This window comes from Mustela lutreola, chromosome 16 (genome assembly GCF_030435805.1).
Source record: "Mustela lutreola isolate mMusLut2 chromosome 16, mMusLut2.pri, whole genome shotgun sequence".
Classification (NCBI taxonomy): Eukaryota; Metazoa; Chordata; class Mammalia; order Carnivora; family Mustelidae; genus Mustela; species Mustela lutreola.
In genome coordinates, this window is record NC_081305.1 from 57782803 (window position 1) to 57810765 (window position 27963).

The 27963-nt window shown below is 53.4% G+C and overlaps 1 protein-coding gene across 8 annotated transcripts; it reads right to left on the minus strand.

Moving 5' to 3' along the window:
* HIF3A (hypoxia inducible factor 3 subunit alpha) lies at positions 1 to 27963 on the minus strand. Of its 8 annotated transcripts, none has more exons than XM_059150826.1 (15): positions 27886 to 27963; positions 22708 to 22898; positions 21563 to 21708; positions 19885 to 19969; positions 19493 to 19605; positions 19143 to 19303; positions 17542 to 17648; positions 17201 to 17348; positions 13836 to 13954; positions 12637 to 12827; positions 11604 to 11708; positions 7059 to 7330; positions 6015 to 6132; positions 4881 to 4962; positions 1 to 2601 (listed from the first exon to the last, which is right to left on the minus strand). In XM_059150826.1, exons 1-15 carry the CDS (start codon positions 27909 to 27911, stop codon positions 2504 to 2506), a joined length of 1962 nt encoding a protein of 653 aa, XP_059006809.1. In that variant the 5' UTR covers positions 27912 to 27963; the 3' UTR covers positions 1 to 2503. The 8 variants fall into 8 exon arrangements, with proteins under 8 accessions (XP_059006809.1, XP_059006808.1, XP_059006810.1 ...); XM_059150825.1 differs by having other exon boundaries at positions 19143 to 19351; XM_059150827.1 differs by having other exon boundaries at positions 4881 to 4981; positions 19143 to 19351.

Genomic DNA, 27963 nt, shown 5'->3' on the forward strand with positions numbered 1-27963 from the left:
TCTGGTGCCTACCAAGGCGAGGTCTTTATCATGGTATAGAGATTAATGGGTTTCAGAGCCTGAGCGGCTGGTCCAGTCCCTTTCCCTTCCCAACCCCGCCCAGCTCCCTCCATTAAGAGCCCAGGTCACCCCCGAGGGAAGGAGCGACCTGACCCTTCTTCCCCATAGCACCAATCTGGATAGGCCATCCCATGACAAAAGAGAGAAGTGCCTTCCAAAAAGGGGATGAATTGGGCTGGGGGGGGGGGGCGCTTTTCGTGTGGGAGACCCAAGAGTAGCACCATCGTAGAAACAAGGTTGGAGGGTAAGCGACACACAGGTGGTGGCAGGAGTTCTGAGGAGTCCTGGCCTCTCTCCCCACCTGTGATATGCAGATAGGGCTGTGCGTGTGTCTGTGCGGCTGGGGAAGTCTCCTGGATTTTAAGGGAGCCCCAGGTCCCCCAGGTACCTGGGGTAAAGTAAAGGTAAGTGCATCCCTGGAGAGCTGAGAGCGGGGGGGAGGGGAATTCCAAGATAGTGAAACTGTAGGGATAGCGAGGCTTGAGCATGAGGTCCACTAGCGAGGGATCTGGAATGGGAAGACTACAGATAGAGGAGGAACTGGGGCAAGCTGAGTAGTGTAGGAAGCCCAGAATAAAGTTAGGATGGGGTCTGGAATCAGAAAGTCAAGGGTCATAAGATTCTGAACCAGAGGAATCCATAGGGTGACATCCAGATTCTAGAATCAGAAGCACCTGGAGGCTGAGTTCTTGGACCAAAAGAATTTGGATCTGAAATCAGAGACAGTTGGAGGCTGTGAGGCCTAGAATCAGAGGAATTTATAGAATAAGAATAGAATTTGAAAAACTGTGAGGATGAGTTCTAGAACCAGAGAGATTTGGGGAGTCACAAGACCTAAAATCAGGAGCTGGGCCTTACCCCTACAGGGTCAAGAACCAGAAAAATTTGTAAAGGCAAGCTCTATAATCAGAAGTCTGAATGCTGAGTTCTAAATCTAGAGTAATTTGGAGTCATAAGATCTGGAGAGCAAACTGGAGATTTTGAGGTCTAGAACCAAGGGAATTGATAGGGTAAGTTCTGGAATAGGAAGACTTCTGAAGCCAAGTTCAAGAATCAGAGAAATGATATCAGCAGATCGGGAATCAGAGGGTCCTGGGAATTGCAAGTTCTAAAGGCTGTGTGGTCTCGAACCAGTGGATGGTGGCGATCACGAGGTCTAGAGCAGAAGAGACCTAGAGCACGGAGTCTGGCCTGAAAGTACTATAATGGTTAGAAGATTTACATACCACTCACTTTATTTCTTTTTGATGGGAAAAACAAGTCTTGAGGGTAAAAGTTGGAAAGGAAGGAGCTGGGCGTTGTGACACGTACCACCAAAACGATTCAGAAATTAGGAAGTCTGGAATTGGAGCCAGGCGTATTCCAGATCAGGAAGACTAGACCCAATACGAAGCCTGGGTTTTGGGGTCCAGAGTCAGAGGCAGTTGCTGGTTGTAAGAGCTGGAATCAGCAGGAGTCAGAGCATGTGACATCTGGTTCAAGGGAGACTTATTTACAGAGAAAGGTCTAGAACCAGAGGAAGTCAGAGTGAATGCTAGAACTGGAGGGCTCTGGTGGGTGTCAGCTCTGAAGCTGTGAGACCTAGAACCAGACAACTTGGGAGACCATGGAGGTACAAAAAGAGACAGCACTGGAGGTGTGAGGTCTGGAATCAGGTTTGGAGGATGTGTTGGTAGAGGGGCAGGCTAGAAGAGCAGGTCAGAAGTTGTGTGGTCTAGAACCGCAGAGAGCAGGAGGTTGCCTGGTCTGGGAGCAGAGGAAGCTCGAGGCTACCCCCGGAAATGAAACCAGTGTCCAGGCAAGGCTGGGGCAGCAAAAGTCCCCATTGGAGGAGCAGGCAGAGAGGGTTGGCCACTTGGAAGGCTAAGAGACTGGTAAGAAGTTGCTAGGAGTGAGGTCTGCTCCAGAGCTCCCCCCACCACCGCATTAACACCTGAGGGAGGAGGGGAGATCAGAGTCCCGCATTCTTACGGACCCCAGGCCATTCATAGTGATTCAAAACCTATCATGAAATCAACAACAACAACAACAACAAAATAAAAGATGGATGGAAAAGAAATGTGACTATGGTTATCAATACTCCCCAGAGGCGAGAAACACAGATCTGAACCCCAATGTCCCCCACCCCGAGTCACCCAAAAATCAAGCCAGGAGAGTCGGAGAAAGGGATGAGGTCACCAGTATTGAGAACTCCAAGGGAAGTCCTGAGAGAAGGAGGAGGAGGGCTCCAGGGGCCCCTCCCAGAGGTCACTGAGCTGAGACCACCCCAAAATCCCCAGACATGAGGGGCAGAGGGGCTAGGGCTGAGGTAGGCCCAAGGTGGGCAGGGGCCGCTGAGAGGAGAAAGGGAACCCCTCTCCTGGTGCCCCCTTCCTGTGCATTGGCTGCCGGCGTGGAGTGTGGTTGAGGTCCTTTCTGGGGAGTAGAAGGGAGAGGGGCTGGCTCAGTTGGCCTGGGCCAAGCCTGCTGCTGCCTGGAAGTGGCTCCTGGGCTCGGCTGTGTCCTCATCTGGGTAGAGAGAGAGCAGCGAGGGGCCCAGGCCTGTGGGGGGAAGACGGAAGATCAACCAGTGGGGAATTACTACCCAAACCCATCTTCCCCTCCTGACTGTTAAAAGTGTGGGTGATAAGACAGGCATGCCTGGATTCAGATCATAGTAAAATCTTGGGCAAGTCTATTCTCTGAACCTCAAGGTGCTCAGGATGTTTAAGGCAGTAGTTAAGAAGGCTGGAGCCAGATGCAGCCTGACTTTGAATCCAGGCTCTGCTCTTTACTTGCTGTGTGACCTGAGACAGGTAACTTCACCTCTCTGTGCCTGGGCTACCTCATATGTAAAAGGAGCCAAAAATACTTCCTTTCCAGGGCTGCTGTGGGAAGGAAATGAATGAATCCATGTAGAGTGCTTTGAACAATAGTATTGGTGAGCGCTCAGCAAGTGAGCTCTTGCTATTTATCCAGGAAACAGGGAGACCTAGACCTAGACCTGGGAGATACCCCACTCATGAGAATTTACCCAGTCAGAAAATACTGAGCACCTGCTGTGTGCCAGGCACAGGGGCCACAGCAGTTAACAGGACAAAACTCCCTGCCCTGGGTTCCAGGGGGGGACATCAGTTCTGTCATGTACACAGTAGGTTTTGCACAAAACCTGGCACAGAGTGAGTGCTAAATAAATATTAGCTCTTCCTTTACAAATATGTACTGAGCCCCTGCTCTATGCCCAGCCACTGCCCTGCCTCCCAGAGACAGGAGAGTAGGGCCATGACAAGACAAGCCTGGCCCCTGCCCTCACATGGCTCACACCCACAGGGAGAGGACAGCCAAAAATCAAATAATGACATCAACACCCACATAAATATGTTCTAGGATGAGTGTTACGGGCCATGAACTTAGGAAGTTAGGGAGGGCTTCATGGAAGGGGTAATATTTGATCTGAGATCTAAAGGATGCTTTAATTAATTAGGCAAAGAATAGAAGGAAAAGCATTCAGGCAGAAGGATCAACATATGCAAAGGTCCTGAGGCTGTCTCTTCTAGGGAGATTACATCAAAGTCAGCACAATGCCCTATAGAGTCCCCCCACAATCAGCCCCTCACCCTTCTCCTCTCTGCTGCAGCTATACTGGCCTTGTTGTCCCCCAACTAAGATATACTCCCACCTCAGGACCTTTGCATTACCTCTGCCTGGAATGCTTCTCCCTCAGAAACTGTCACTGCTCACTCCCTCACTTCCTTCAGGTCTTTGCTCCAATGTCATCTTCTCAATGAGACCACTCTTAATTGTACTACTTAAAATTGAAATCCTCCCACCCCAAGTTCCCTTTCCCTTTGTATGCATTATTATTTCCCCAGAAGCACTCATCTTCCTCTCTCGCACCCCTTCTTGTATTTGTGTCTTTATTCTGGACTGTGTCCCCACTACAATGTCAGCCCTGTGACAGCAGGGATTTCTGTTTTTGTTCACGGTTGTGTCTCCAGCTCCTAGGACAGTGCTTGGCATTGACTGTGTGTTCAGTAAATCTTTGTCACATGTATGAGGGACAGAATGAACCAGAAGACCGTAAACATGGCTGGAACAGAGGATGTGGAGCTGAGTGTGGTCTGAGAGGAGGCAGTGATCAGACCCCCAGAGGCTAGAGTATAAAGTGAGGAGCTTGTTTGCTCTTTCTTGGAAAGGCACTAGGGAGCCATGGATGAGTTGGGAGCAGAGGGAGGCCAGAGTCAGAATCGTGCTTTGGTAAGATCCCCTAGCTGAGTGTGTGTAGGTTTGGAGTGGAGCTCTGGCTACTGACGATTGTACTGGAAGGGGAGGATGGGAAGCTAAATGAGCCCAGCAGTGTTCTCACTCTGTGGAGGGGCTGCCGCACCAGCGTCGCGTGAGAGCAGACATTTCTTGAACATTTACTGCCAATCCGGTCTTGAGCTAAGCTCTCCTGTGCTGCCCCTCCACAGATCCTGAAAACATCTCCTTAAGGTAAGAACTACTATAATGGGTCCTAACTATTTCCCAAAGCCACACAGCTGGGGATAACCAAGGCAGGGCAGGCCCAAAGCAAAATCAGACACAGACTTTGCGAGGCCCCGCGTGGGCCTCGGCTCAGCTTCCACCCCAAGGGACACCTCTGGCAAGCCCCTGCCTCCCTGGGGGCCTCTCTTTCCCCCCTCAGTGCCACTGAGAACAGGGAAGGGCTGTCTGTCTTTACCAAGGTCAAATCCAGCCATGGCATCCCCCTCCCACCTTCTGGATTGCCCCACCCCTCCCCTCTCAACCATCTGGGGCACCTCCTTGGGGAGAGAGGGACCCAGAGCAGTGCTACTCACGCAGGGGCTCACGCAATCCCAGGAGGTGGGTGCTGGCGTCCTGCTGGCTCCCTGGGGCTGGCCCTCCGGTCAGAAGGAAGCTCTGCAGGAGAGACACAAAGCTGCCACTATCACGGTCAGGATCGTCAGTGTCCCTCTGCTGGTGGTCCTGCTTTCAAATGCTCCTCGTGCCCTGATGTGAGCGTGCTGCTTCCTGCCCGGACTCTAACCCGGGCAGCTGCTCGTCCTCTCGTGTGCAAATGTGAATGCAAAGCATTATGATCACGGCGACAATATCTTAAGAACAGTCGTGAGGATTCAGCAAAATGTAATCACACAAGAAATACCGTGCATCGTCTGCCGCAAGGTAGGCCCTCGGCAACTATCAGCTGTGGGTACTGCCACACACCTCTCGTGTTCAAACCCCTGCTTCGTGTGAGAAGCCAGAGAGCCATGGAAGGTGCTAGGGGAGGCTAGTGGCAGGGGCGCAGCCTAGGCCAGGTTTTGGAAAGGGCGTCCTGGTTGCCATCATGCAGAAAGGACAGCAGGGGCGAGATGGAAGCAGGGAGTTGGGGGAAGGAGGCAGGGGAGGGGGGTCGTGCCTTTGCTTCGTCGTTTTTATACTATTTATTGACAGCCACTAAGGACCGGCCTGTTTTCACTTGCCTCTCGTGAGTCCTGTGAGATGTCACCATCCCACTTCCCAGATGAGGAAACTGAGGTTCATGGCAGTCCCATCACCTGCCCAAGGTCTCGCAGTTACGAGGTGGAAGACCTGGGACTTGACCCCAAGTCAGTCTGACTGTTGTCTGGACTCTTAATGCTACACTAATAATCCAAGGCCAAGAACCGTTCTGGGTTTGGGAGGGAGGCCCATGGGAGAAGTTCCTATACATACTAACCTTTGTCATTTCTCCCCTTTACCCTGCGTCACTTTTCTGCTTAGAACTCACCACCAACTTACATAAATTTGCAGAGCCCTATCCTACCATGACCTGAGCTAGCAATCAGGGTCCTAGCCTCACCTGGATGACTGACCTTCCATTTGACCTTCAGTCAGCCCCCTCCCCTCTCTGGTCTTCCCACGTGTAAAACACTAGGTTTAAGCCCACTAGGTTCTGAGGGCCAGAGAACCCCACGAATCCCCCAAAATACCAGGCTGAGGGGAGGCAGCAGGAAGTTTTCGGCTTCTGGGCTGGGGGACCATTTGGGGGGTCTCACTCCTAGCAGCTCCACGCCCTCGGCTTCGTCCTCTGCGCTCCGAGCCAGGGTCCTGGAGGGAAACAGGTCAGAATCTCAGCACACGACAAACCTGAGCAGGTGTGGGCCCCGCTGTAAGCGGGTGACGGGTACTCGTTCACTCTCCCAAGTGCCTGTTCATTCCTTGACTCACACATTCACCCATCCTTCTGCCCATCGTCCATTCATCCACCCATCAATCCAGCCACCCAGCCATCCGCCAATCGTCCATCCACCCATCTACCCGTCCATCCATCCGGCCATCCACCCACCCACTTACCATCCATCCGTCCACCTACCATATTCATTCATATCCTCCCTCCCTCATTCAATAAGTCTTTATTAGACACCCACTGTATATCCACCATCAAGCTGAGAGCTTTGGGAAATAATGAGATGTATCCATAAAACCTCACATGGACAGTCAAGGGACCATTCTGGACACTAAATGGCGCCCGCCTGCCAGGTGGAGAGCAGAAGCTTGAGCATTAGTAATTTAACGTCTCTGGAAAGAGGGCGTAGACCCTCTGAAATTATATGCACAATTGTGCATGCGTATGTATGTGTAAATGTTCTTGGGAAAGAGTCCATAGCTTTCAACAGATTCTCAAAGGCGTTAGGAAACTTGGTTCTAGACAGGTTTTTTTGACACTGTTGCAATGTCCTCTTAACTGTGACAAAAATTGTGACGAGGCCAGATATAAATATGTTCTAAAGGAGAGGGCCCCGGTGGACTGGTGGGATCTGGAGGAGAAGAGTGGAGGCTACTCCAGCCGGGCACAGCCAAGACAAAGACAGAGGGTGGAACAAACTGGCACAGGTGGCGCACACCGAGGGCCTGGCCGGAGCAGAGGTCAGAGGAGGAATGAAGCGGGATGGGGCTGAAACAGGAGGCAGGAGCAAGAAGTGGGGGGGGGGGGCAGCTCACTCCCTTTATATCCTCCCTCTACTGCGGCTCACCTCTTCCGAGCCCCAGCCGTGGGGGAGGGCGCCAAGGGGTCCCCTCTGGAAGGGCTGGAGCAGCTCAGCCGAGGGTCACTCCCCCAGCGGGGCAGCAGGGAGGGCTCGGGGGCTGGGGGCGACAGGCCATGGAAGCTCCGAGCACGGGGCCGGAGGACAGCGCCTGGAGGTCTGTGGAAGGCCCTGGGCCGCTGCTCGCTGGAGCTGAGCTGGAAGTCATCATCCATGGAGATGTAGGGGGCCAGCATCTCCAGATCCAGACCATCGACGTCCTGCGGGAGGCAGGAGGAGGTTAAAAGCAAGGGCCTCGGCTTCAGGTGGGCCTGAGCTGGACTCCCAGCTCCGCCGTCTCTGAGCCGGGTGCCCGAGGTCAAGAGTCTGAGCTTCGCTTTGCTCATCTGTAAAATGGGTGGAAGGACTCTGTGGCAGCCAGTCACCAAGATGGCTCCCAAGGAGCCTCGCCTCTTGCTGTTTGTGCCCTCGTGTAGTCCCTACTGCAGGGACAAGGGTTGATCTGGGCACAATAGGATTTCGAGGGGATGATAATGTGGGACTCCCAACCTCAGGTTATAAAGAGACCATGGCTTCTGTTTTTGCTGCAAACTCTCTGGGGTCATGTGCTGTGGGGGAAGCCCTACAGAGAGGCTCCCATGGCAAGAAACTGAGACGTCCTGCCAGTGGACAAGTTGGCCATCTTGGAAGTGCATCCTCTGGTCCCTTTTGAGCCTTCCAGTGATGGGACCCTGGGTGATGACATCTTGACTGTGACCTCAGAGCAAAGGCCAGGCCGCTAAGTGGCCCCCAGGCCCCTGATCCCCAGAAATTACATGAGGTTGTACATGCTCTAGGGGAATGGGTTACCCACAAACAAATGACAGGTGAGATCTTCGTCCTGAGAGTGGGGTGCTGCCCTAACGAAAGCCTGAAATGCGGGGCAGCTTTGGCACTGGGCAGTGGGTGGGGGCCGCAAGGGCTCTGAAGAGGCTGTTGGAGCCTAGACTGCCTTGAGCAAACAATTAGTGGACACGTGAGGCATAAGGAGCCGGCCAGGGGGCGCCTGGGTGGCTCAGTGGGTTGGGCCGCTGCCTTCGGCTCAGGTCATGATCTCAGAGTCCTTGGGCCGCTGCCTTCGGCTCAGGTCATGATCTCAGAGTCCTGGGATCGAGTCCCGCATGGGGCTCTCTGCTCGGCGGAGAGCCTGCTTCCCTCTGTCTCTCTCTGCCTGCCTCTCCATCTACTTGTGATCTCTCTCTGTCAAATAAATACATAAAATCTTTAAAAAAAAAAAAATTAAAAAAAAAAAGGAGCCGGCCAGGGAGGGCATAAAGGGATGTGAGGAGCGCATGACCGGAAGCCCGAGGAAAGGGGGTTTTTGTGTGGTGGCTACAGTTTAGTGTCACCTATGGTTTTGTGGAACTCGGAACAGGTAACTGGTGAGCCGGGCCATCCAGCTAGGAGCGTCCCAGCCCCAGTGCTGAATGGCTGCCTGATTTCTTCTTGCCCTTGGAGGAAAGACAAGAGGAGAAAGGAGCTAAAGGAGAAAGGCTACACACGAAGGAGCTGAAGGGGACTTGAAGGTCTGGAAGATTCTCAACCTCCCCGTGAAGTGAAGAATTAACTTTACCCAAAATGAGGTGTGGCCTTTGCCCTGGCTCCTTGGGATTTTCTGAGTGACAGGAGCGTCTCTGCTCCTCATGGTGAGCCCCTGGGGCCATGCCGGACACTGTGTGCCAACGAGATGACTCAGGCTGGAGGCCGGCCATGCCCAATGGCCAACCATGCGACGAGAGTGTCGGGGCCCCGTGAGATCAGCCTCACCTCTGGGGGAAGTGTGTGTGTGTTGGGGAGGTAGAGGTAAAGATCAAGGTTAACTACATGGGCAATAATTCAGCCGTGCCTACATAATGCCCCTTCGGTGAAAACTCTAGACTGCCTGGGGCACCTGGCTGGCTCAGTAGGGTTGTGTCTGCCTCTTGGTTTCAGCTCAGGTGATGATCTCAGGGATTGAGCCCCATGTTAGGCTCCAAGTTCAGCAGAAGTCTGCTTGGGTAGTCTCTCCCTCTGCCCCTCCCCCTGCTCATGCTTTCTCTCTCTCTCTCGAATAAATAATAAATCTTAAAAAAAAAAAAAAAACAAACCTAGACACCACAGCTTGGATGAGCTTGCTGGTGTGGCAATATGCCGTGTTGCCAGGAGCATGACATGTCCCCGAGGTCATGAAAGCTTTGCATTTGGGACCCTCCCAGTCCCAGATTCCACACTATGCATCTCTTCATTTGGCTATCATATTCTTTTGAAGTAATAACTATCATTTTAAGTCCAGTGCTGTCCTAAGTTCTAGAGCTACTGCCAGCAAATTACGGAGACCGAGGAACTCATGGGAATCTGAATTTATAGGTGGCTGGTCTCTAGTGAGGGCGGCCCTGGGCACCACAGCCAACGAGCTTGCAGCTAATGTTAGAAGTCTTGGACAGACTTGGCAGACAGGAGGACTGTGGCCTTCACCTTGGGTTTGGCTGAGCCTGGGAACTCCCCAGATGGCAAGGCATGCTAAAATTGAGCAGGGAAGAGCGCTCTTGGGAGGGCCTGGTCTAAAGATGAAGCCCAGGGTATGACTAAAAAATTATTTGTTAAGACTTTAGAAAGATCAAAGGCATTGCCCAGAATATCCCTCAGTCAGACAACAGCACTCTGGAGTTTAAGGATGTGCCTCACAGATTTTCTCAGTCAGACAACAGGGCGTCTGTTAAATTTCTGGGCACTGTCACTCAACATCTCAGCAAAAGCCCAAAGTAGGGGCGCCTGGGTGGTTCAGTGGTTAAAGCCTCTGCCTTCGGCTCAGGTCATGATCCCAGGGTCCTGGGATGGAGCCCCTGCATCGGGCTCTCTGCTTGGCGGGGAGCCTGCTCTCCTTCCCCTCTCTCTGCCTGCATCTCTGCCTACTTGTGATCTCTCTCTCTCTGTCAAATAAATAAATAAAATCTTTAAGATAAAAAAAAAAAAAACCCAAAGTAAAGAAAGGCTTATCTTGAAGAGATCGTGGGCTTTACTTTTGTCTAAAGGAGTGAACTCCAAAGAGATTCATGCAAGACCCACACATTTTTTTTTTTTAAAGATTTTTATATAAAGAGAAACATTGTCAGCTTGGACTGGAGGAGACAGAGATGGAACTAAATGAAAAGAGACCTTTGGGCCACCAAAGTTCCCTAGTGAGAAAGCAGGTCAGGAAAACCCTCTCAGCTGCAAACACATGTTACCCCTTATGAAACAGCAAGGAGGACTCCAAGCGAGGAGCCCAGCGACTAGACAGCAGTGCCAAGAACCATGGAGAAAGGCCCTAGGAAGTAGTAGGGATGAGTTCTGATCAAGGAACTTCTCACAGGTGCCCAACTGGATTTCAGAACTCCTGGGGACTAGTGACTCCTGCGTGCGCTCCAGTCCTCTTCCTCTTTTTGAACAGGGAATACATGGCCTTACTCTGTGCCTCGCCCACCACCGGATGTGGGGCATGCGGCAGACGCATCACTTGTCTCTTTAGTTCACGGGCCAACAGAGGGAGAGCTTCACCATGCCCAGACCCGATGCAGGTGACAAGCTTCCAGATGTTGGGCTGATACTGTCATGGGAAGAGACTTTGGGGGCACTTGGGAGGGGGTGAGTGTATTTTCCATGAGGGTGGGGCATAAATTATTGGGGGTCCCCAATGATCTTTGCCTTCTGGTGTATGCGGATGCCTTCTGCATTGTATCAGGGTTGGTCTGTATGACCGATATAATCGTGAAGTGATGATGTGTTGCTTCTGAGATTCATTTATAAAAGACTGCATTTTCTGTCTTGGGCTCACTCTCATTATCTCTTAGGTTCCCTGGCTTTGGGGGAAGTCAGAGAGCCTACGTGGTAAGCAACTGAGACCTCCAGCCAGAGCCAGTGAGGGACTGATGCCTGTCAATAACGATGTGTGTGAGTTTGGATGTGGCTCCTCTAGCCCCTGTACCCCTGACAGAAAGCTTGACTTCAGCCTCACAAAAGACTCATCAAAAACCATCCAGCTTAGCTGCTCCCAGATTCCTGAATCTCAGAAATAGTGTGACACGATAAATGTTAGTTGTTTCAAGGTACTCAGTTTGGTGATTTGTTTTGGAGCAACAGGAAACCACTACATCATATCACTGCCATTCATCTAGCCACTCAATCATCCAAACATTATCCATCCACCCATCATCTACCCAATGAACCAGTGGCCTATCTAACTACCCATCCAAACATCCATTATCCATCCTTCCATCCGTCTAACCATCACCCATCCATCTATCCCCCATAATCCACCTAATGAATATAGTGGTCCATCCATTCATCCATCCATCCATCCGTCTAACCATCACCCATCCATCTATCCAACATCATTCACCTAAAGAATACAATGGCCTTTCTATCATCCATCCATCCAGTGGTCCCCTCAACCACGCTACCACCCTCTCTAAAGCTCAGTTATGTCAGCCCCCAGAGCACAGAGGTAAAGATTGTTCCTTCCAGGCCAGCCCTTACCTGAGCTACATCTAGATCCGACTCCACAGACTCAAGGTCCTTCCCTGAAGCCACGAGTTTGTGCGTGTTCTCCATGTTCAAGTGTGGTCCATCTGGGAGATCAGCCTGTGGGAGAGGCAGACGCTTAAGGAAATCTGAGTCTAGGAAGTGTTAACAGCAAGACAGTCTGGACATTTGAGATCAGGGGCAGCAGTGAGGGTTAAATGTCACACCGCTGGGACACCAAGGGGGTCAAATGGCAAAAGCAAATGAATTCTGGACCTGGATGTTTGGAAGGTGGAAGTGGCCAGAGATGGATTGACAGGAAAAACTCAGATTCAAAGACCAAAGCCCAAGGCCAAGATACTCAGGCCCTCTTGGGAGTCTGGAGTCTGGGTCAAATGATGCAGAGTCCGCTAGCCCAGGTGTAAAGGTCACAGGCCACAGTCTTATTTCTCTGGTGGAGAGGAGATCTTGGGGGAAAGGTGGCTGGGGAAGAACGAGGAGAGTCAACAGCAGATAACATGGGCCCTTGAGTCAACGGTCACACTATCTGAACTCAAGTAAACAAAAAGTAGCTTCTGTGGTATATATAGCACCCTACAGGGTATCAGGGGTCTACCAAGCACTTCCCGTGAATGATCTCAATGAACCCTCCCAGCAATCAATGAGATGACTACTTGCTATGATCCTAGTTTTATAGATGAAGACACTCAGGGCCCACGTGTCCAAGGAAACACAGCTGGGAAGTGGCAGATTCAGGATTTGAATCCTGGTCTCTGTCATTTAAGACATCAGACATTCTTGACTCTTTGAGTGCCTGGATGATTGGTCACAAGCAAGGAGGGAGGGTACCTGTGCCAGTCTCAAATAGCCCATGTTTTGGTCCAGATCACAGTTGAAGAATCTGGGATCTAGATCTTAAAGGAACCCCATCTCACCCCAACCTTCCCACTGCACAGAGGGAGAAACTAAGGCCCAGAGAAGAACAAGATTCAAGCCAAAGGCCAAAGCAGCCTGAGTGCGGAGGGTTGACTTGGGAGGGACTGCTTACCGGAAGAGGACTTTGGGGCCGCTGTGTGGCTGGGGGTGCACTGGGGGTGGTGGCTCCTGAAGTCCCATCCAGGATGGGTGCCAGGAGGCGACGGAGTTCGGGGCTGCAGAAGCGCCGGGGGTCAGCGGCCAGGGTGGCCTCGCTCAGTGCGGGGGGGTGCAGGAAGGCCAGGATCCGGGCACCAGAAGCATCTACAGGACACACAGATGGGGAGGACACAGGGCTGAGCGGCAGAGCCCTCCCCACCAACCCAGGGAGCCTCGCTGGCATTTTCCATAACCGATCAGGGTGGAGGCTGCTCATAGCACTGAGGAACTGAGTTCTGGGGAACCGTTGCTGTATCCCTTCAGTTGCTAGATTGTGGGGAGACCCTAGAGGGTCCTACAAGGGCCAATGTGGGGTGGGAGGCACACAGTAGGCTTGGGATAGTAGCAATTGCCCAAAGATGGGGAAATGTTTTAATATTTAAAATCAACGCAGCTAGACCAAGGCACATGCCTGACCCGATTCTTCTCCAATGGCACAGAACAGCAATCAACCACTCCACTCTGGGCGCGGGGCAGGAGCGCTTGCATATTGGGGGGGACTTGCATATTAGGAGAAAAGACAGGCCCCAGGCCCCCAAGGAGGTTCTAAGGTCCCTGGAGGTGAGTTCTGAGGCAGAAAGTAAAGGCTATCAGTGACCCCCACACCATACCCAGGAGCATGGGCTGCCAGCAACAGCTTGGAGAAGGAGATGGCCTTGAGGAGCCATTAGGAAGAAAAGCTCGCCCAGGACTGGGGGGAGGGTCAGGTGGGGGAGAAGGAAGAGGGAGAAAGGAGCCCCAGGAGGATGATTATCGGATGCCAGCGAGCAGTGAAGTGGGAGCAGGGAACCAGCTGAGGGGTGGGGGTAGTGGGGAGCCACAGCAGGATTCGGAGCAGAGGAGCATCAATTGAAGCGATCATCCCAGGGACACAGGAGAAGTAGAAGGACCAAAGAAAGAAAAGCATTCTGCGCAGAGGGAGCTGCCAGTGCATAGGCCCTGAGGCACGAGAGTCTAGCAAGTTCCAAGAGCACTAAGGGAGCTGGTGTGCTCAGAAGGTGAGTGAGAAGGGGAGGGAGGCAGGAGTCAGGTCACGTAGGGCCTGGTGAGCCCCATTCTTAAGGCATTTGGGCTTTTCCCTCAACTCCTCCCAGCCCCAGCCCTGCCCCATACCAAGGCTGTCCCGGAAATTAGGGGCATCCTTCTGGGAGGGGGTGCCCCGCTGAACGGGTCTGCGAGAGTGTCTCTCCGTCTGCTCCAGGGACAGCACCACTCCGGTCTCTTCCACCCGGCTGGGGTATAGGGCAAAAAGGGGAGCAGTAGTCAGGGAGGGTCCTTGGGCCCTGGCCCAGGCAGCCCCCTTAGATGATGTCCTGCCACAGGAGGTGATCTCGGTCAGGGCAGGAAGGCATTGTGCAAAAAATAATTTGCCATATTTATGCGTTTCTTTTATGGATTTAATTTTGGTTGAATGCTTTTTATCATAATAGCATTTAAAATAAAGTTATGTGTGTCTTCCCAAGCTCTCTCTGTGGAAGGAGACAAGAAAAAAAAAAAAAAGTTGGCATTTAGCACAGCTTGGGTAGAGAGGGGAAACGTGTGGGGGGAAGACAAGGGACAGAGAAGGGGAGAGGCAAAAGGCATAAGAACAAAATATTCTCTTTATATTTACTTATAAACATATTCTTATAATGATTGATGAAACATATATATTTAACATTCTTACATTACCAAATATGAAGAATTCGGAGGGATATATTTTAATGAATAAGATTTTATTTATGAAGTCTCTATTCATAGACATTTTTCATATTCAAGGGAATGGATTTATAAATATAGCCTTCTTATGTCCCCGGCACCTCCCTCCCCCCCTAGTCTCTAGCTGCTGAGACAACCCAAATGTTCTCAGTCCAATTGGCTTTTGGAGAATCAGTCAGGGGGGCTGAAAACCAGGCCCTCATTTGTGTCTCATTTACATAACAATACCCAGGATGGCACATGGGTGGTCCCCCCACCAGCTCTTTGAGAAGCCCCTTCCCCACCCTCACCAAACCCCTACTGGGCTGGACACACCCCAATTTAGGCTGGACCAAAGCCACACCAATCCCTTTGAAAAACACAAGCCTGTCCATGTCCCACGTGTATACGCACGGTTCACACCCGCACACACAGGAACACAGAAACAGGTATATACCCAGACGTGCAGGCACAATCTATACTCTCGCACTCACATGTGCATATTCTGCATTCGTTCATCCCATAAACATGTCCTAGACAACTATTACTGTCTGGTGGCAAAGAGCAATGGCTCTATAGCCAGTGGTCTGGGGTCAACCAGCCTTGCCACTTTGAAGCTGTGTGACCTCAAGTCTGTGGCTGAACCTCTCTGTGCCTCATTTTCCTCCTCTGTAAAGAGGCAATATAATAATGCCTCCTCCTGGGTCCCTGCGTGGCTTGGTCAGTTCAGCGCCTACCTTCAGCTCAGGTCATGATCTCTGGGTCCTGGGATCGAGTCCCGCATCGGGCTCCCTGCTCATCGGACAGTCTACTTCTCCCCCACACCCCAACTCCTCCCCACTGCTCATGTTCTCTCTCTCAGATAAATAGAATAAAAAAATAGTAATACCTCCTCCCCAGGTTGTTAGGAGGCTTAAGTGGGCTAATACACATAAAAGGCATACAACTGAGCAGGCACCTGGGGAGCGCTACCTAAGTATCTGTGATTCTCATTGCCTGAACAACTATTCGGTGCCAGGCGCTGTTCTAGGTGCTGAAGATTCAGTAGTGCGCCATGTAAATCAGTTTTATTCTTATAAAGCAATTGCTCACTGCAATGGAGGAAGGCTTGGGTCTGGGAGGGGAGGGTTTTTATACCACAAAGTATAAGCACCTGAGCACACAGACAGCCTCACAACTGCCCACCACACAACACCTATACAGAAAAAGGGCAATTAATACCATAAGCTCCTTATTTCACTGGAATTAAGTAAGCCATTCCCTCCTCTACCATCTCTGCCAAGAAAAGTGAACTCTCTGGGCCTGTTCTTTGCTTAGAGTACAGCAGACTGAAACCACAGGGCCTGGCCATAGAAAGGCAAATCTTCACAATGAGCAAAAGGAGTTTCCAGAAGAGGGGGGCAGGTCCCCTCTTTCACAGTGACAATGGCAAGACCTCTTGCCACATGGACAAGTTATTCAAAGGCTCTGATTTGGAAAGGTGTTAAAGTGAGAACATTCCACAGAGAATTAGTCTTGTTTTCTCATGGGGCTTGAACTCCGGATTGTGAGATCCAGACCTGACCTGAGACCAAGAGCCAGACGCTTAAGTGACTGGAGCCATCCAGGTGCCCCCCCACTTCTGTTTCCTAAGAGAATCTGTTCTTGATCAGAAAGACATAGGGAAACCCCTAAGACTTTAGAAATTGAGAGCATGTCCTGGAATAGAATTTTCAAAGAAGACCTGTAATTCTCTCTGTCTTCGTGCTAATTTGCTGCCCCTCGTCACAATGTTGTCATGGTGAAAAACTTCGAATATGCTGAACTCAGTGGAGGAGAGTCTGTGATTTTACCCCAGCACATCTATTAGAATGGTTAAAATTAAAACCAAAGAAGACAAAAACAGAGGACACAGAATGCTGGCAGGCGTGCGGGAACCCTTACTCACTATTGCTGGTGCAAAGGCAAAATGGTGCAGCCTTTTGGGAAAATGACCTGGGCGTTTCTTATGAAGTTGAATACACACGGACCATGCCTAGGTGTTTACCCAAGGGAAATGAAAACATGATCTCACAAAAGCTTCCATGAGAATGTTTACAGTAGCTTTTTTTGTCATCACCCGAAATAGGAACCAGCCTAAGTGTCCTCCAAAGGCAAATGGACAAACAGACTCTGGTCTGTTCATATTCATACCAGATGACACCACTCAGCATTAAAAAGGAGCAACCCACACACACAGCAGAGATACACTTTAAATATGTTATGCTAAGTAAAAGAAGCCAGACTCAAAAGGCTCGATCCTGTGGGATTCTATGAACGGAACATTCTGGAAAGGGCAAAATGCTAAAGGTCAGAGGGCAGCTCGATGGTTGCCAGAGACTGGGGTGGAGTGGGGTGCACTGGGATTCACTACAACAGAATGTTTTGGGGTGATTCTCTGTAGCTTGACTGTGGAAGTGACTCCACAATCCCACGCCTTTGTCAAAACTCATAGTACCGTAGACCAAAAAGTGAATTTATTATATGTAGGTTACACTTCAATTTTTTAAAAAGCAAAAGAGCCCCCACGATTCTGTTAGATTTCTTACTTTAATTTGAGTATGGAGCCCTTCTCAGTTTCAGTGAACAGCACGCACACGGGCGTGGGTGTGCACACCCACGCCTGTGTGTGTACGTGCAGACACACCTGTGTGCATTCGGTCACGCGTGGTCTGCAGACACAGACATGTGAGCACTTGTTCTCAGAGTCATGTGCACACACACACATGCCTCTCACACCCATGCAGACCAGACCCACGCCCTGCACACCCCCTCCCACTTACCTGATTAGGAAGTGGACGCAGACGATACTCTCAGACTGGGGACCCCGGCCCCCTGAAACCACTGTGGCCTGGGTCTGGGTCCACAGATAGCCACCACTCCGGGCCAGGAAGCGATACTGCCCCGTTACTGCCTGGCCCTTGCTCAGCACTGGGGAAGGGGATGCGGGACGGGTCAGGGCCACAGAAGGGGCAGACGGGAAGAAAAGGCACTGGGGACAGGGGCTTGGGTATGAGGGGACCGGGGAAGAGAAGGTTCCTTGGGACATGGGGTGTAGGGAGCTGGTGTCGGGGCATGGGGGGCTAGGAGGGCCTGTTTCAGAGTGCCAGGAGGTCCCACGTACAGGTGTGGATGCTCTGGCCAACGGCGTCCGAGTCCAGAGCGTGAATGTACTCGTAGGCCGAGCAGCCGATCAGGTCACTGGGGCTGTAGCCGGCAACCTCTGCGATCCTGGGGTGGGGGCAGTGGGGCTTGGTCAGTTTGACTGGCTGAGGTGGAGAGTGGGGCTGGGGGCCATGGGGATGGATTCAGCAGAACAGAGACAGTGGTAACAGAGGGAAAGGGAGAGTAAGAAACAGAAAAGGGATTATGATAGGCTGAATAAGGGCTCCCAGAGAGGTCTGCCTCCTAATCCCAGGGACCTGTGATGACTGAGACCTCACAGGGCAAAGGGGACTCCATGGGGCTGATTAAGGGTGGGGTCTTGAGATGTGAAACTTCACATGGACGAGCCTGGTGGGCCCTGTGTGGCCATCGGTGCCCTTATAGAGGGATACAGAGAACAGGACAGGTCCTGTTCTGTTCTCACGGAGGCAGAGGGCGGGGCCGTGTGTTTTGAAGATGGAGAAAGGGGCTCCAAACCAGGACTGTAGAAAGATTCCAGAAGCGTTTAAGGCAAGGTGACTCCAGAGGAATGCGGCCCCTGACTTTAACTCCACCGGACTCATGTCAGGCTTCTGGCCTCCAGAGCTCTGAGATGGTGAATGTGTGTTGTGTTGAGCCCTTTGGCTTGTGGGGATTGTTACGGCCGCAGCAGGAAATGGATGGGGGTGACGAGGATGGGATGAGTAGAGCGAAGCAGGAGAGAAAAGGACCAGGTAAGAGAAGGGAAGGAAGAAAATCAGAAAAAGAGAAATAGGAAGAAATGATAAAATAAAATGTAATAATGATGACAATGATTAAAAATACACACTTCTGGGGTGCCTGGCCGGCTCAGTCGGTGGAGCATGGGACTCTTGATCTCAGGGTTATGGGTTCAAACCCCACTTAATAAAAAAAAATTATTTTTTGTTTTTATTTTTGTTTTAACACACCTCTATGGCGTTCTGCACCAGGTAATGCACTGGGTAGTCAGAACAGCTCTCTAAGGAGGTTCTGGTACCACTCCCTAGGACAGACCAGGAGAGCACAGTACAGAGAGGTGCCCACATTTGGCCAAGGGCACACAGCTAGGCTTTAAAACCGAGCCAATGGAGCCCAGACTTGCCATTCCCAAGCACAACTTCAGGGCGAGAGAAGGAGGAAAGATGCAGGAACATGAAGGGCCGAAGAGAGGGGAAGAAGGAGAAAGAGAGAGAGCGGGAGAAAGGGAAGGATGGGGGGCGATGAGTAAGGACGGGTGTGCCGAGCGCTGCCTTCCATGCTGGGCACTGCGCTAACTGCTTTAGGTGCACTGACTCGTTTAAGGAAAGCAACAGAAGGACAGGGAGGGAGTAACGAAGACTCAAAGCGGACAGGAAGAGAACCCAAGGTAAAAAGACCCACAGAGAATGCCAAAGATGGACAGCCACACAAGACAGAGATAGATGGCATCAGAGAGAGACGGAGATGGACCAGAGGGAGAACTGGGGGGCAAGAGAAAAACCAGGAAGGGACCCAGGGGCAGAAAGTAAGAGGAGGAGCCGAGCCAATGGAGGGGTGGGGTGCAGCGGGGCTGCTGCCCACCTCTCATCACAGTAGGTGAACTTCATGTCCAGGCTGTGGCGGCTGAGGAAGGCCCCCCGGCCCAGTGGGGGCTCCAGGCTGCCCGGGTGGGGGATGGCTTCACAGATGAGCACCAGGCATTGCAGGGGGGGCTCCAAGTTTGGGCTTCCTGCTGGGGACATCTGTGCAGGAGGCTTGTAAGCCCTCATGTGTCCAGAGCAGTGCAGCACCTGGTTGGGGTGAGCGGGGGCAAGGTGGGGAAGCACGTGGACCTGGGGCTCCCGTGGGTCTGGGAGGTAGGTCTCTGGGGACCCCACCGGGAGCTGAGAAGGAGAAACCCCAGACCCTCCTCCAGGCCAGGCCCTGCTCACCTTCCAGGTGGCCGCCTTGAGGTTGAGGGTGCGCCCGCGGCCGGTGAGGGTGCTCTTCATACGCAAGGAGAAGCAGCGCTCGGTGGGGGCCTCCGGCTTCTTTTTGGACAGGCCTGGAGAGGGCCCCGGGGAGGGGGGTGAGTAGGGCACCAGGTGGCTCTGGACAGTGCCCAGTTCCCTCCAGCGCCCCCCCCCCCCCGCTAGCCTCATTCCCAGAGCAGAGACCTGGAACCTGGGGTGGGGACAATGCTCTTTCAGAGCCCCCAGGGCAGTACCATAGCCCCTCCTTCCAGCTTCCTTAGTCCGGTCCTCCAAAGGAGCAGGGGGCACACTGAGGGAAAGGGGGATCCGCAGCTTTTATAACCGGGGTCAGAGGCCTCCAAGGAACTCACTCTGCCGGGGTGTCAGGGCATCCTGTAGCTCCTCTTGATCACAGGGATGGATGAAATCAAAGATACTGTGTCCAATGAGCTCCAGCTGCCAGGGAGGGAAGCAGGGGCAGTCTGGGGGTTAGAGCACTTTCGCCGAGTCCTCCTTCCTCAGCCTCGCCATCCCTGCCCTGATTTATAAACCTGGATTACTTCACTAGTTTGTTTGTTTGTTCATTTATTCATTCATTCATTCATTCATTCACTTACACAATCACTAAGCAACCCTCTCTTTAGCACCTCTTCCAGATGGGTGGGCAAAGCTATGACCACACAGGAAAAATCCCTGCCTCTCAGAGCTTACTGGGTGGCAGAGCAAGTGGTCAATAAAGAAACCAATTAAACAAAACATAGATATAAAATAATATGGTACATAATAGGAAGAAAACTGGAATAAGGCCATGAAATGACAGCATGCTATCTTAGACACCATAGTCAGAGCCCATGTCTTGAGGGGACACTGAAACAAATTGCTGAACCAAGCCAGTGAGGTGGTCCTGTGGTTCTCTGGAGTGTTCTGGAAGAGGGAACAGCAAGTGCAAAGGTCCTGAGGTGAGACCCCTTTCAAATCCCTCCTGGTCTCCAAGCCAAAGATTTGACAAGTTATTTCAGTTCAGGAAATGAGCATGGTGCTGGCGGGAGGGTGTGCTGAAAGCACTTCCTCCAGCTAGGTTCAAATCCTGGTCTGCCACTTCCTAGCTTTGGGGCCTTGGGACATTCCACTCGCTGAGCCCGAGAAGAGCTCAAGCTAACAGAGAAACTGGTACCAGGAGCAGGATAACAAGGTGGGAGAAAGGAACAGATGACAACTGTGGAGCCTATTTATGTGAAATAGAAAAAAACCAGTAACTGTCCTGTAGGGCATGCCGTATGGGTTAACTGAAATCAGTTCTCACCTGTGTATCCTGCCTTCTCATCCCCAGGCCCCTGCTCATACTCCTCCCATCCAGGGTCCTGCACCCCTCCCTGTGGATGGACCCTCAGCCTCCAGCCTCATCTCTCCAACTCTAACTCTGTGTGCACCAAGTGGCGGGAGGAAGGGCTTTTCCAATGGTAAATCCAATTCTGCCTCTCTCACAGCCTCTCCCCCGCCGAAAATCCATCTAAGGTTCCCTAGTGCCCTGGCAATAAACCTAATTTGGCCCTAAATTATCCAGCTCTGTTGACCTCTCTAGACCTTTTTCTCTCACCTTTCCCACTGTACTCTGCACTGAACCAGGATAAACATCTTTAACCCATCCCCCCACACACACACTCTAATGCAGTTTTATCTCACCTTTGGTCTTTGCATATTCTGTTCCCTCAGACATGTGCATTCCCATTCTTCACAGTTCCCATCCACTCCCCAAACCTTCCGACTGGCTAAGTCCTTCATTAAGGTTTCAGCTCAGATACCTTCTTTTCTAGAAAGTCCTCAATGCCCCCTGAGGCTGGCTCAGGCAACCCCCTTCCCCTGGCCCACATGGCCCCCTAGGCTGTCCCATTCCTGCGCTGACCCTTCTGCCGCTTCCCGTCTGGTGACACATCTGTCTCCCCTCTGTGCTGGGAGCCCTGTAAAGACAGGGCTAGGCCAGTCTCAGTCACCTCCGTATCCCGGCATCACCTGCACGGGGCCAGGCACAAAGCAGGCAGCTCCTCTCACCTGACTGAGGCCCAGGTGTTTGCTGACATTCTCCGACAGGTAAGCCATGTCTCCCTCGGCAGTGAGCACCATGACGAAGCCCTCCAGGGCCTTCAGGTAGCAGGCATCCAGAGCTTCGCCCCCTGCTCCCACCTGGTTCCACTCCCCTGGTGTCCGGGCCAGGGCGGAGGGGGTTCTCTAGTCAGCCAGCCACGGGGCCACCCTGGCTAGCCTCCCTTTGCCTTCCCTCACTCTGAAGAACTTACAGGTGCCCCCAGGTGAGCAAGAATACACGCCCGCGGTTTGGGAGTCCCAAGGAAGGGGGCAGGGTTTTCCCAGGGGCACAGAATTCTAAGGAGGTGGGGGTCTCCCACAAGAATCGAATTCTAAGGTGGGAGAGTGGTCTCCTAGGAGGACAGGCAGACTTCTAAAAGGATGGGATTCCTAGGGGTCAAAATTTAAGGTTAAAATTCTGACTAGAGGGAGTCAGAATTCTAAAGGGGGTGGGGAAGGCCTCCCAGGGCTTCAGAATTTCAGAATTCTTGGGGCAGGACCTTGTAGATGGGCAGAATCCTAAAGAAGCAGGGACTCGTCCAGGTGACGAGGATTCTAAAAGGGCAGAGCGTCCCAGAGAAGGAAAATTCTAGGGGGCAGGGAAGGAAGTCTCATGGGCAGAGCCTGCCAGAAGATGGCTCCACATTCCCCGTAAATAAAATGTTTTCAGGGTCCTGGAGATTCCAAGGGGTGTGTGTGTCTGTCTGTCTGTCTCTCTCTCTCTCTGACCCCCCTGCAGGGTAGAGTCCTAACTGGATGGGAATTCAAGAGGAGGGCTCTGAGGGGAGGGGCGATGGATCTAAGGAGCTAGGGAGGGTACGCTCTCAGGTGGTCATTAAAAATTGGGCAGCTAAGCCTCCCAGGGACATTTATCGCAAGAAAGTCTTCCTGGGGGCCAAATCCTAAGGGTTGAAGCACCTAAGGGAGTTAGCGGGTCTCCTATTCCTTAAAATTCCAACTCGAAGGAGGTGGGGCTTCCCAAGGGGCGGGGCCTCACCCGTGATCGACTCAGGAGGTGGCGGGGCCTCGTGCGGGAAGGGGGCCCCCTCCGCCGGGAAGACGTTAGGGGTTGGGGCCTTGCCCAGGTGGGCGCTCCCGGGGGCGGGGCTCACCTGCAGCACAGAGGCGGTGCATGCGCAGGTAGCTGATGGTGAGGCGCATGATGGAGGCCTTGTCCAGGTGGGCGCTGACTCCGCGCGCGAAGGGCAGCGTGTGCGCCAGCTGGTACAGCACCTCGGTCTCCTGGCTGCGCCGGCTGCGGGCCGCATCCCGGGACTTTTCCTTGCGCAGCTCGGTGCTCGACCTGCGGGCATCGGCAGCGTTCACTGGCGGCGCCCCCGGAAGGGAAAGAGTTGGATGGGACATGCACGTGGGGCGCTGCCACATGGGGCCCTGGGCTCAAAGAGGGCAGGGCCGCGACCGTGCACGTCTCGCTGTGTGGCCCGGGCGCGTTTCCGGAGCTCTCTGGGCCTGCGAGGGTTATACTCTGGGGCAGCTCCTAGTCGCGGATTTTATCTGTCCCTGCGCCAGCCCATGCTGCCCCCAGCGCCTCACTCTCTGAGGCGTGCCCAGGGCCGCTGTCCCCTCCCTGACTTATCTGCTGTTTGTTCCCTGGGCTGGGGACGCCTGGGAGACCGGGAGGCCTCCTGCTGGGAGGGGGCTGGCAGAGCTGGCCCCAAGCCAGGGAAGGGAGGGATCCTGAAGATGTCAGAAGCCTCCGGGCCCCCTGCCCTCCAGCCTCCCTGAACCCCGTCTCCTGCCCTTTCCCCTCCTCAGCTGAGCTGAATCCTCAGAATCTTAGAACACAGATCTCAAAGTCCAACGACCCATCAACAGGGGCCCTACTGATGTGACACAGCAAACCAACCCCAGTGTTCTGTCCAGCCAACAGCTAACCACTCACCCCTACCCTTCAATCCGCTTCAAATACCTGACTTCTATGGGTGGGATTGGGGGTGGGGGTGGGGGTTGAAGGATGAGTATTGTTTCATCAGAAATATCTGCCACGTATCCAGCTTCTTCCCTGTGCCAAGTGAGTAACTCACATTAAACACACTAAGAGCTCAGACAACCCCAGCAAGAAGGTAATGACGTTATCCCCACTGAACATATGAGGAAACCAAGGCACAGAGAGGTTGCAGTGTTTGCCCCTACGGAATGAGGCCACGTTTGGACTGTGGTCTTCCTGAACTCTTCAGCCTTCTCTGTCCTATGGCCCTGGGTTTATCTTCAGGTTACTGCTTCTCCCTGTCTTAAATGTCTAAATCCAAACAACACAGTTTTTGAAAGAAAAAAAAATTGGAGTATATTATATATATCGTACAGTATGCATAATCTTCTTTATATTTATATTGATAAAACCATTAATAACAAGTTATGATCTGCTGAGCGTGTGTCTGGCATTGTTCTAAGTACTTCACCTATGTGCACTCACTCAATCCTGGCACCTTAAATTTCCACTCCACAGAGGGGACACCGGGGCTCTGAAAGGTAAAGTCCTTTGCACAAAAAGTCACAAAGCTAGTAACTAACTGGCAGGGCCAAGATGTGAACTCAGGCAGTGGGGTTCCAAAGCCTTCTCTCTGATTGCTTCCTTGTGACCCACTCCGGGGAAGCAGAACTCTAGGAAGAGAGGCTGTCCCTTCCAAAACCAGAGGCCACTCCTGGGGATGGCATCAACCTGGGGGGGGGGGGGATCAAGCAGGAGACCTGCAGCCCCACCCACAGGCACAATTGGGAGAGCGATTTGGAGAGGGAGGGGCTGTCCTGTCAGGCTGCAGAGGGAAAATACTCCCTGCATCCAGTGGGAGGCACAGAGTTGGGCAGGCTGAGTGGAGGGGTGGAAGGAGCCAGTGGTCACCCCCATCCCCTCCCTGCTAGCTGGTGGGAGGCGGGGGCCTCCAGTCCTGCTCTGCCCAGAGGACATTCCGTCCTGTCCTGTTCTGTTCCAGCCCTGTTTGTCTTCCTGCCCAGAGGGTGGGGGTGGGCGGGCCTCACCGAGCGGAGCCGGGGCCCAGACAGAGGGAGAGGGAGTGGGAACGGGAATGGGGGTGGGGCCAGCCCCCCACCTCCCAGGCAGCTGGGCTCTGTAATCCTCTCCGTGGCAGACTTCTCCCTCCATAGAAGGAGCCAGCTGGTGGCTGCAGCGGGACCCTCCTTCCAGCTCCCCGCCTGATCTCGGGACGTTCTTCTGACAGGAAGTGTGGGCCTCTCACTGGCTTCAGCTGGTTTCAGAGACGCCTGGGTCTCCAGCCTTTGGTTAAATGGAGTAGGGACGAGCTTGACCGGAGCTTGGCTCCACTGTGTATGAGCTGTTTAACTCTGGGACAAACCGCAGGCCCTCCCTGAGCATAACAACATGACCCCACGGGGTTGTTGTAAAGATTACACAAATTCGTATACGACAAGGACTTAGAACAGGGCCTGGCCATTGATGAGTGCCATGAGGGCTACACTTCTGATTACTCCGTCTTTGTCCACATCAGGAATGGAAGGCTCTGGAGTCTCCTGCACGCTGGAGAGATGCGTGGGCTTTGGTGGGAACCCCGTGGTGTGGTATGTGTGCCATCACACACACGACCTTTACACAAGCACCTTGGACGTAGACCAAAGCGTCGTGAGAGTGATCAAGATCGCTTTGCGGTACTGAGCACTCAAGGAGCCAGAGACCCCCAGAAATCCTCCCAATGGCCCAAGGCAGCAGGAAAAATGATCTCCCTTTCGCAGGGTCTGAACTCAAGGCTCTGAGCAATGGCCTCACTGGCCCAAGTTACCCCGCTGGTAATCATGGCCCCCACCACAGGGCAGCTGTGGCCCACCAATCTCAGAGTCCCACGGAGCATCTACTTCCACCCAGAATGTTGTCCGACTTGAACACAGTTTGTTGTGACCTGTGGGGTATCCTGCTCCCCAAAGATCAGTTCCCTCACTGCTCCTTATTTTGATGTGCTGCAGGGAAGGGGCGGTATGATTCCCACCCACCCACCCCCCATTTTCTAGGATATGTCACTGAGGCTCAGAGAGGCAGTCAGGGGCCCCAGGCCACACATTCCAAAAGCAGATGGATGAACTGGATCTGAACATGACTTTAGGGCCTGTGCGCTTAAATGCCATGCAGCGGAAGGCATGTCCACCCCAGGAGTCCCTGCCCTGTCCCTCCTTTGCCCAGTAGCCTCAGTGCCTTCCCTTGTCCCACCTCTGCTACCTCCGGATTTCCCCAGCTGGCCAGTCTCCCTAGCTGGCCCCATGCCCAACCCTGGTCCAGCCCCCTGGCACACTGCCCAGGTTGGGACGTGCAGCTGGAACCCTGCCACCCTTCCCCTGTGTTCCAGCAGAGAACAGGGGGCGGGGCCGGGGCCTGGAGGCCCCAGTGTGAGGCCTGGGAATGGGGGCTGGGGCCGGGTGGCCTCCCCCCAACCCTGGCCAAACCAAGAGACAGAGAAGCCCACCTCTGCAGAAATTGCCACCGGAGAGCAAAGGCAAGGAGAAAGTAGGAAGACACAGAGCCATAGTCAGGGCTGCTCCTGGCCCTCTCTCTTCTGACACTGAGCTGGGTAGTGGGGTGTCTTGAAAAAAGTGTAAAGGATCCAGGGGGCCTTAGGTTGTGTCTGGGCAGGGACCCCTCTGGGCACTACGAGGTCAAAGGCAGGGTTTGGGAAAGGACTTGGGGTAAGGTTAGTCAGGAGGACTCTGCCTCTGCCTCTGCTCATTCCCAAGGACATGGTTACCCAGTGGGGGTGCCTGCACCCTGAGTCCTATCGTCCCTTGGAACCCTCTGATCTGGGGGGCACCTTACACCCATCAGGGACTTCCCAAGAACATCCCTGTCTAGGGTGGGATGGCAGGAAGCCTGAGTTGGAAGAAGGGAAGGGGGTGAGGCCGTACGGGGGCCCACTCACCATCACCCAGGCCCCCTTTGGCCCAAGTGCCATCCTAGGGGTGCAGGAGGGGACGGAGCGCGGCCAGGATCCGGGTGCGAGTTATGAGTGGGTGGTGCGCGGCACTGGGATGACACCACAGGAAAGGGCTGGCCTTGGTGGGGAGGGGGGAGCGCCCCAGCTCAGCCAAGTGGGGCCCCCACCTAGCCAGGAGGGGGTGCTGGGAGGGGCTGGGCTGAGGCTGGCCCAGAAGGGGTGGGATGGAGTTCCCTGGCAGGCCCAGAGCCAGAAACTGGAATAGAACTGAAGGGGGGAACAGCAGTGGGGGGGGGGGGCAAAAACATGAGGGTGTGGACAGATCCAATCAGACCTGGGAAGCCAGGGAGGAGGGAAGGGGGTGAGGTTTCCTGGATGCCTCAGATTGGACAAGGGAAACCAAGGGCCTGTAAGATTTTTCTGGGGCCCCAAGAAAACATGGCCAGATAGACCCCTTGGCCTTGGACCCAGAGCACTCAGCAGCTCTGCACCTGCTGGGCGGTGATCACAGAAACCTACCCTCCGGCCAGGAGGACCCAGCTGAACACTTAGGAAGGGCGTGCTCCCATCAGAGCTTGCGCTGAATTGGGTACAGCACCCTCCATGGGGGATTCCCCAAATAAGGCTTGGATGGTGTGCCCCTGTCCACAGTCACAGGCACTGAGTGGGGGTGGAGAGGGAGGTAAGGGGCTAGACCTTGGGAAGTTCGTCAGGCTGTTTCTCTGTTATCGAAAGGTGACTCTACCTTTCAAAAGGATACAGAAAGGTCCCTGGGAAAGGTCCCAGGTAGCTGCTGAAAGGTGACCCTCTCTGCTTATCTCTAGGGACCCCAAGGTTTGAAAGTCTGTCAGGGACCATCCAGTTATAAGGGCTCTCTCTGCTCTTGAACTCAGAACCTGACTTTCCATTCCAAGGGACTCCCTGGATCTGTGAAGGCTTATTCTGGGGGCACCCCATATACCCTAAGATCCCCGGGTTCCGTAACAAGGAACAACCTCAATTCTGGGAATTCGGAGGCCAGTAGGTTCAATACATGGAAGGAGAATGCCTTCCTCAGAAGCCCGGGAACTACTCGAACACAAGCACCCCCAATTCCGTAGGGGCCCTAACCTGGAGGGAAAGCGAACCCCGAGCAGCAGGAAATTGGGGATCACCACCCCGAAGTCACTCCAGGCTAAAGGGGCGGGGCGGGGCAGCTGGGGACTTGGGGAACCCCCCTCGCCTGCAGTCCGGTAGGATGGTGGGTGCGGCGGCCATGTACCTCCAACCGCGCGGCCCGGGGCCTCCTCAGCTTCCCCCGTGCATCCCCCCCGGCTCGGGGGTCCCTGCAAGGAGAGCCCCCCCGCTTCCCATCATTCCTGCCCCGAACCCCAGTACCTGGCGCGCTGTAGCCCCAGAGCCATGGCTCGCCGTCGTCGCTCCCGAGCCCTTCGAGGCCCCTAGCCCCCTCCCCTG

Excerpts from the sequence above, each read along its gene's own strand:
- HIF3A (XM_059150825.1), bottom strand. The coding sequence starts at position 27,911 with ATGGCTCTGGGGCTACAGCGCGCCAG. Across the intron at positions 22,899-27,885 it reads CTGGGGCTACAGCGCGCCAG|GTCGAGCACCGAGCTGCGCA; the intron begins GTACTGGGGTTC and ends CGATGCCCGCAG. Across the intron at positions 4,963-6,014 it reads TGCTGCCTCCCCTCAGCCTG|AGCTTCCTTCTGACCGGAGG; the intron begins GTATTTTGGGGG and ends TCTCTCCTGCAG.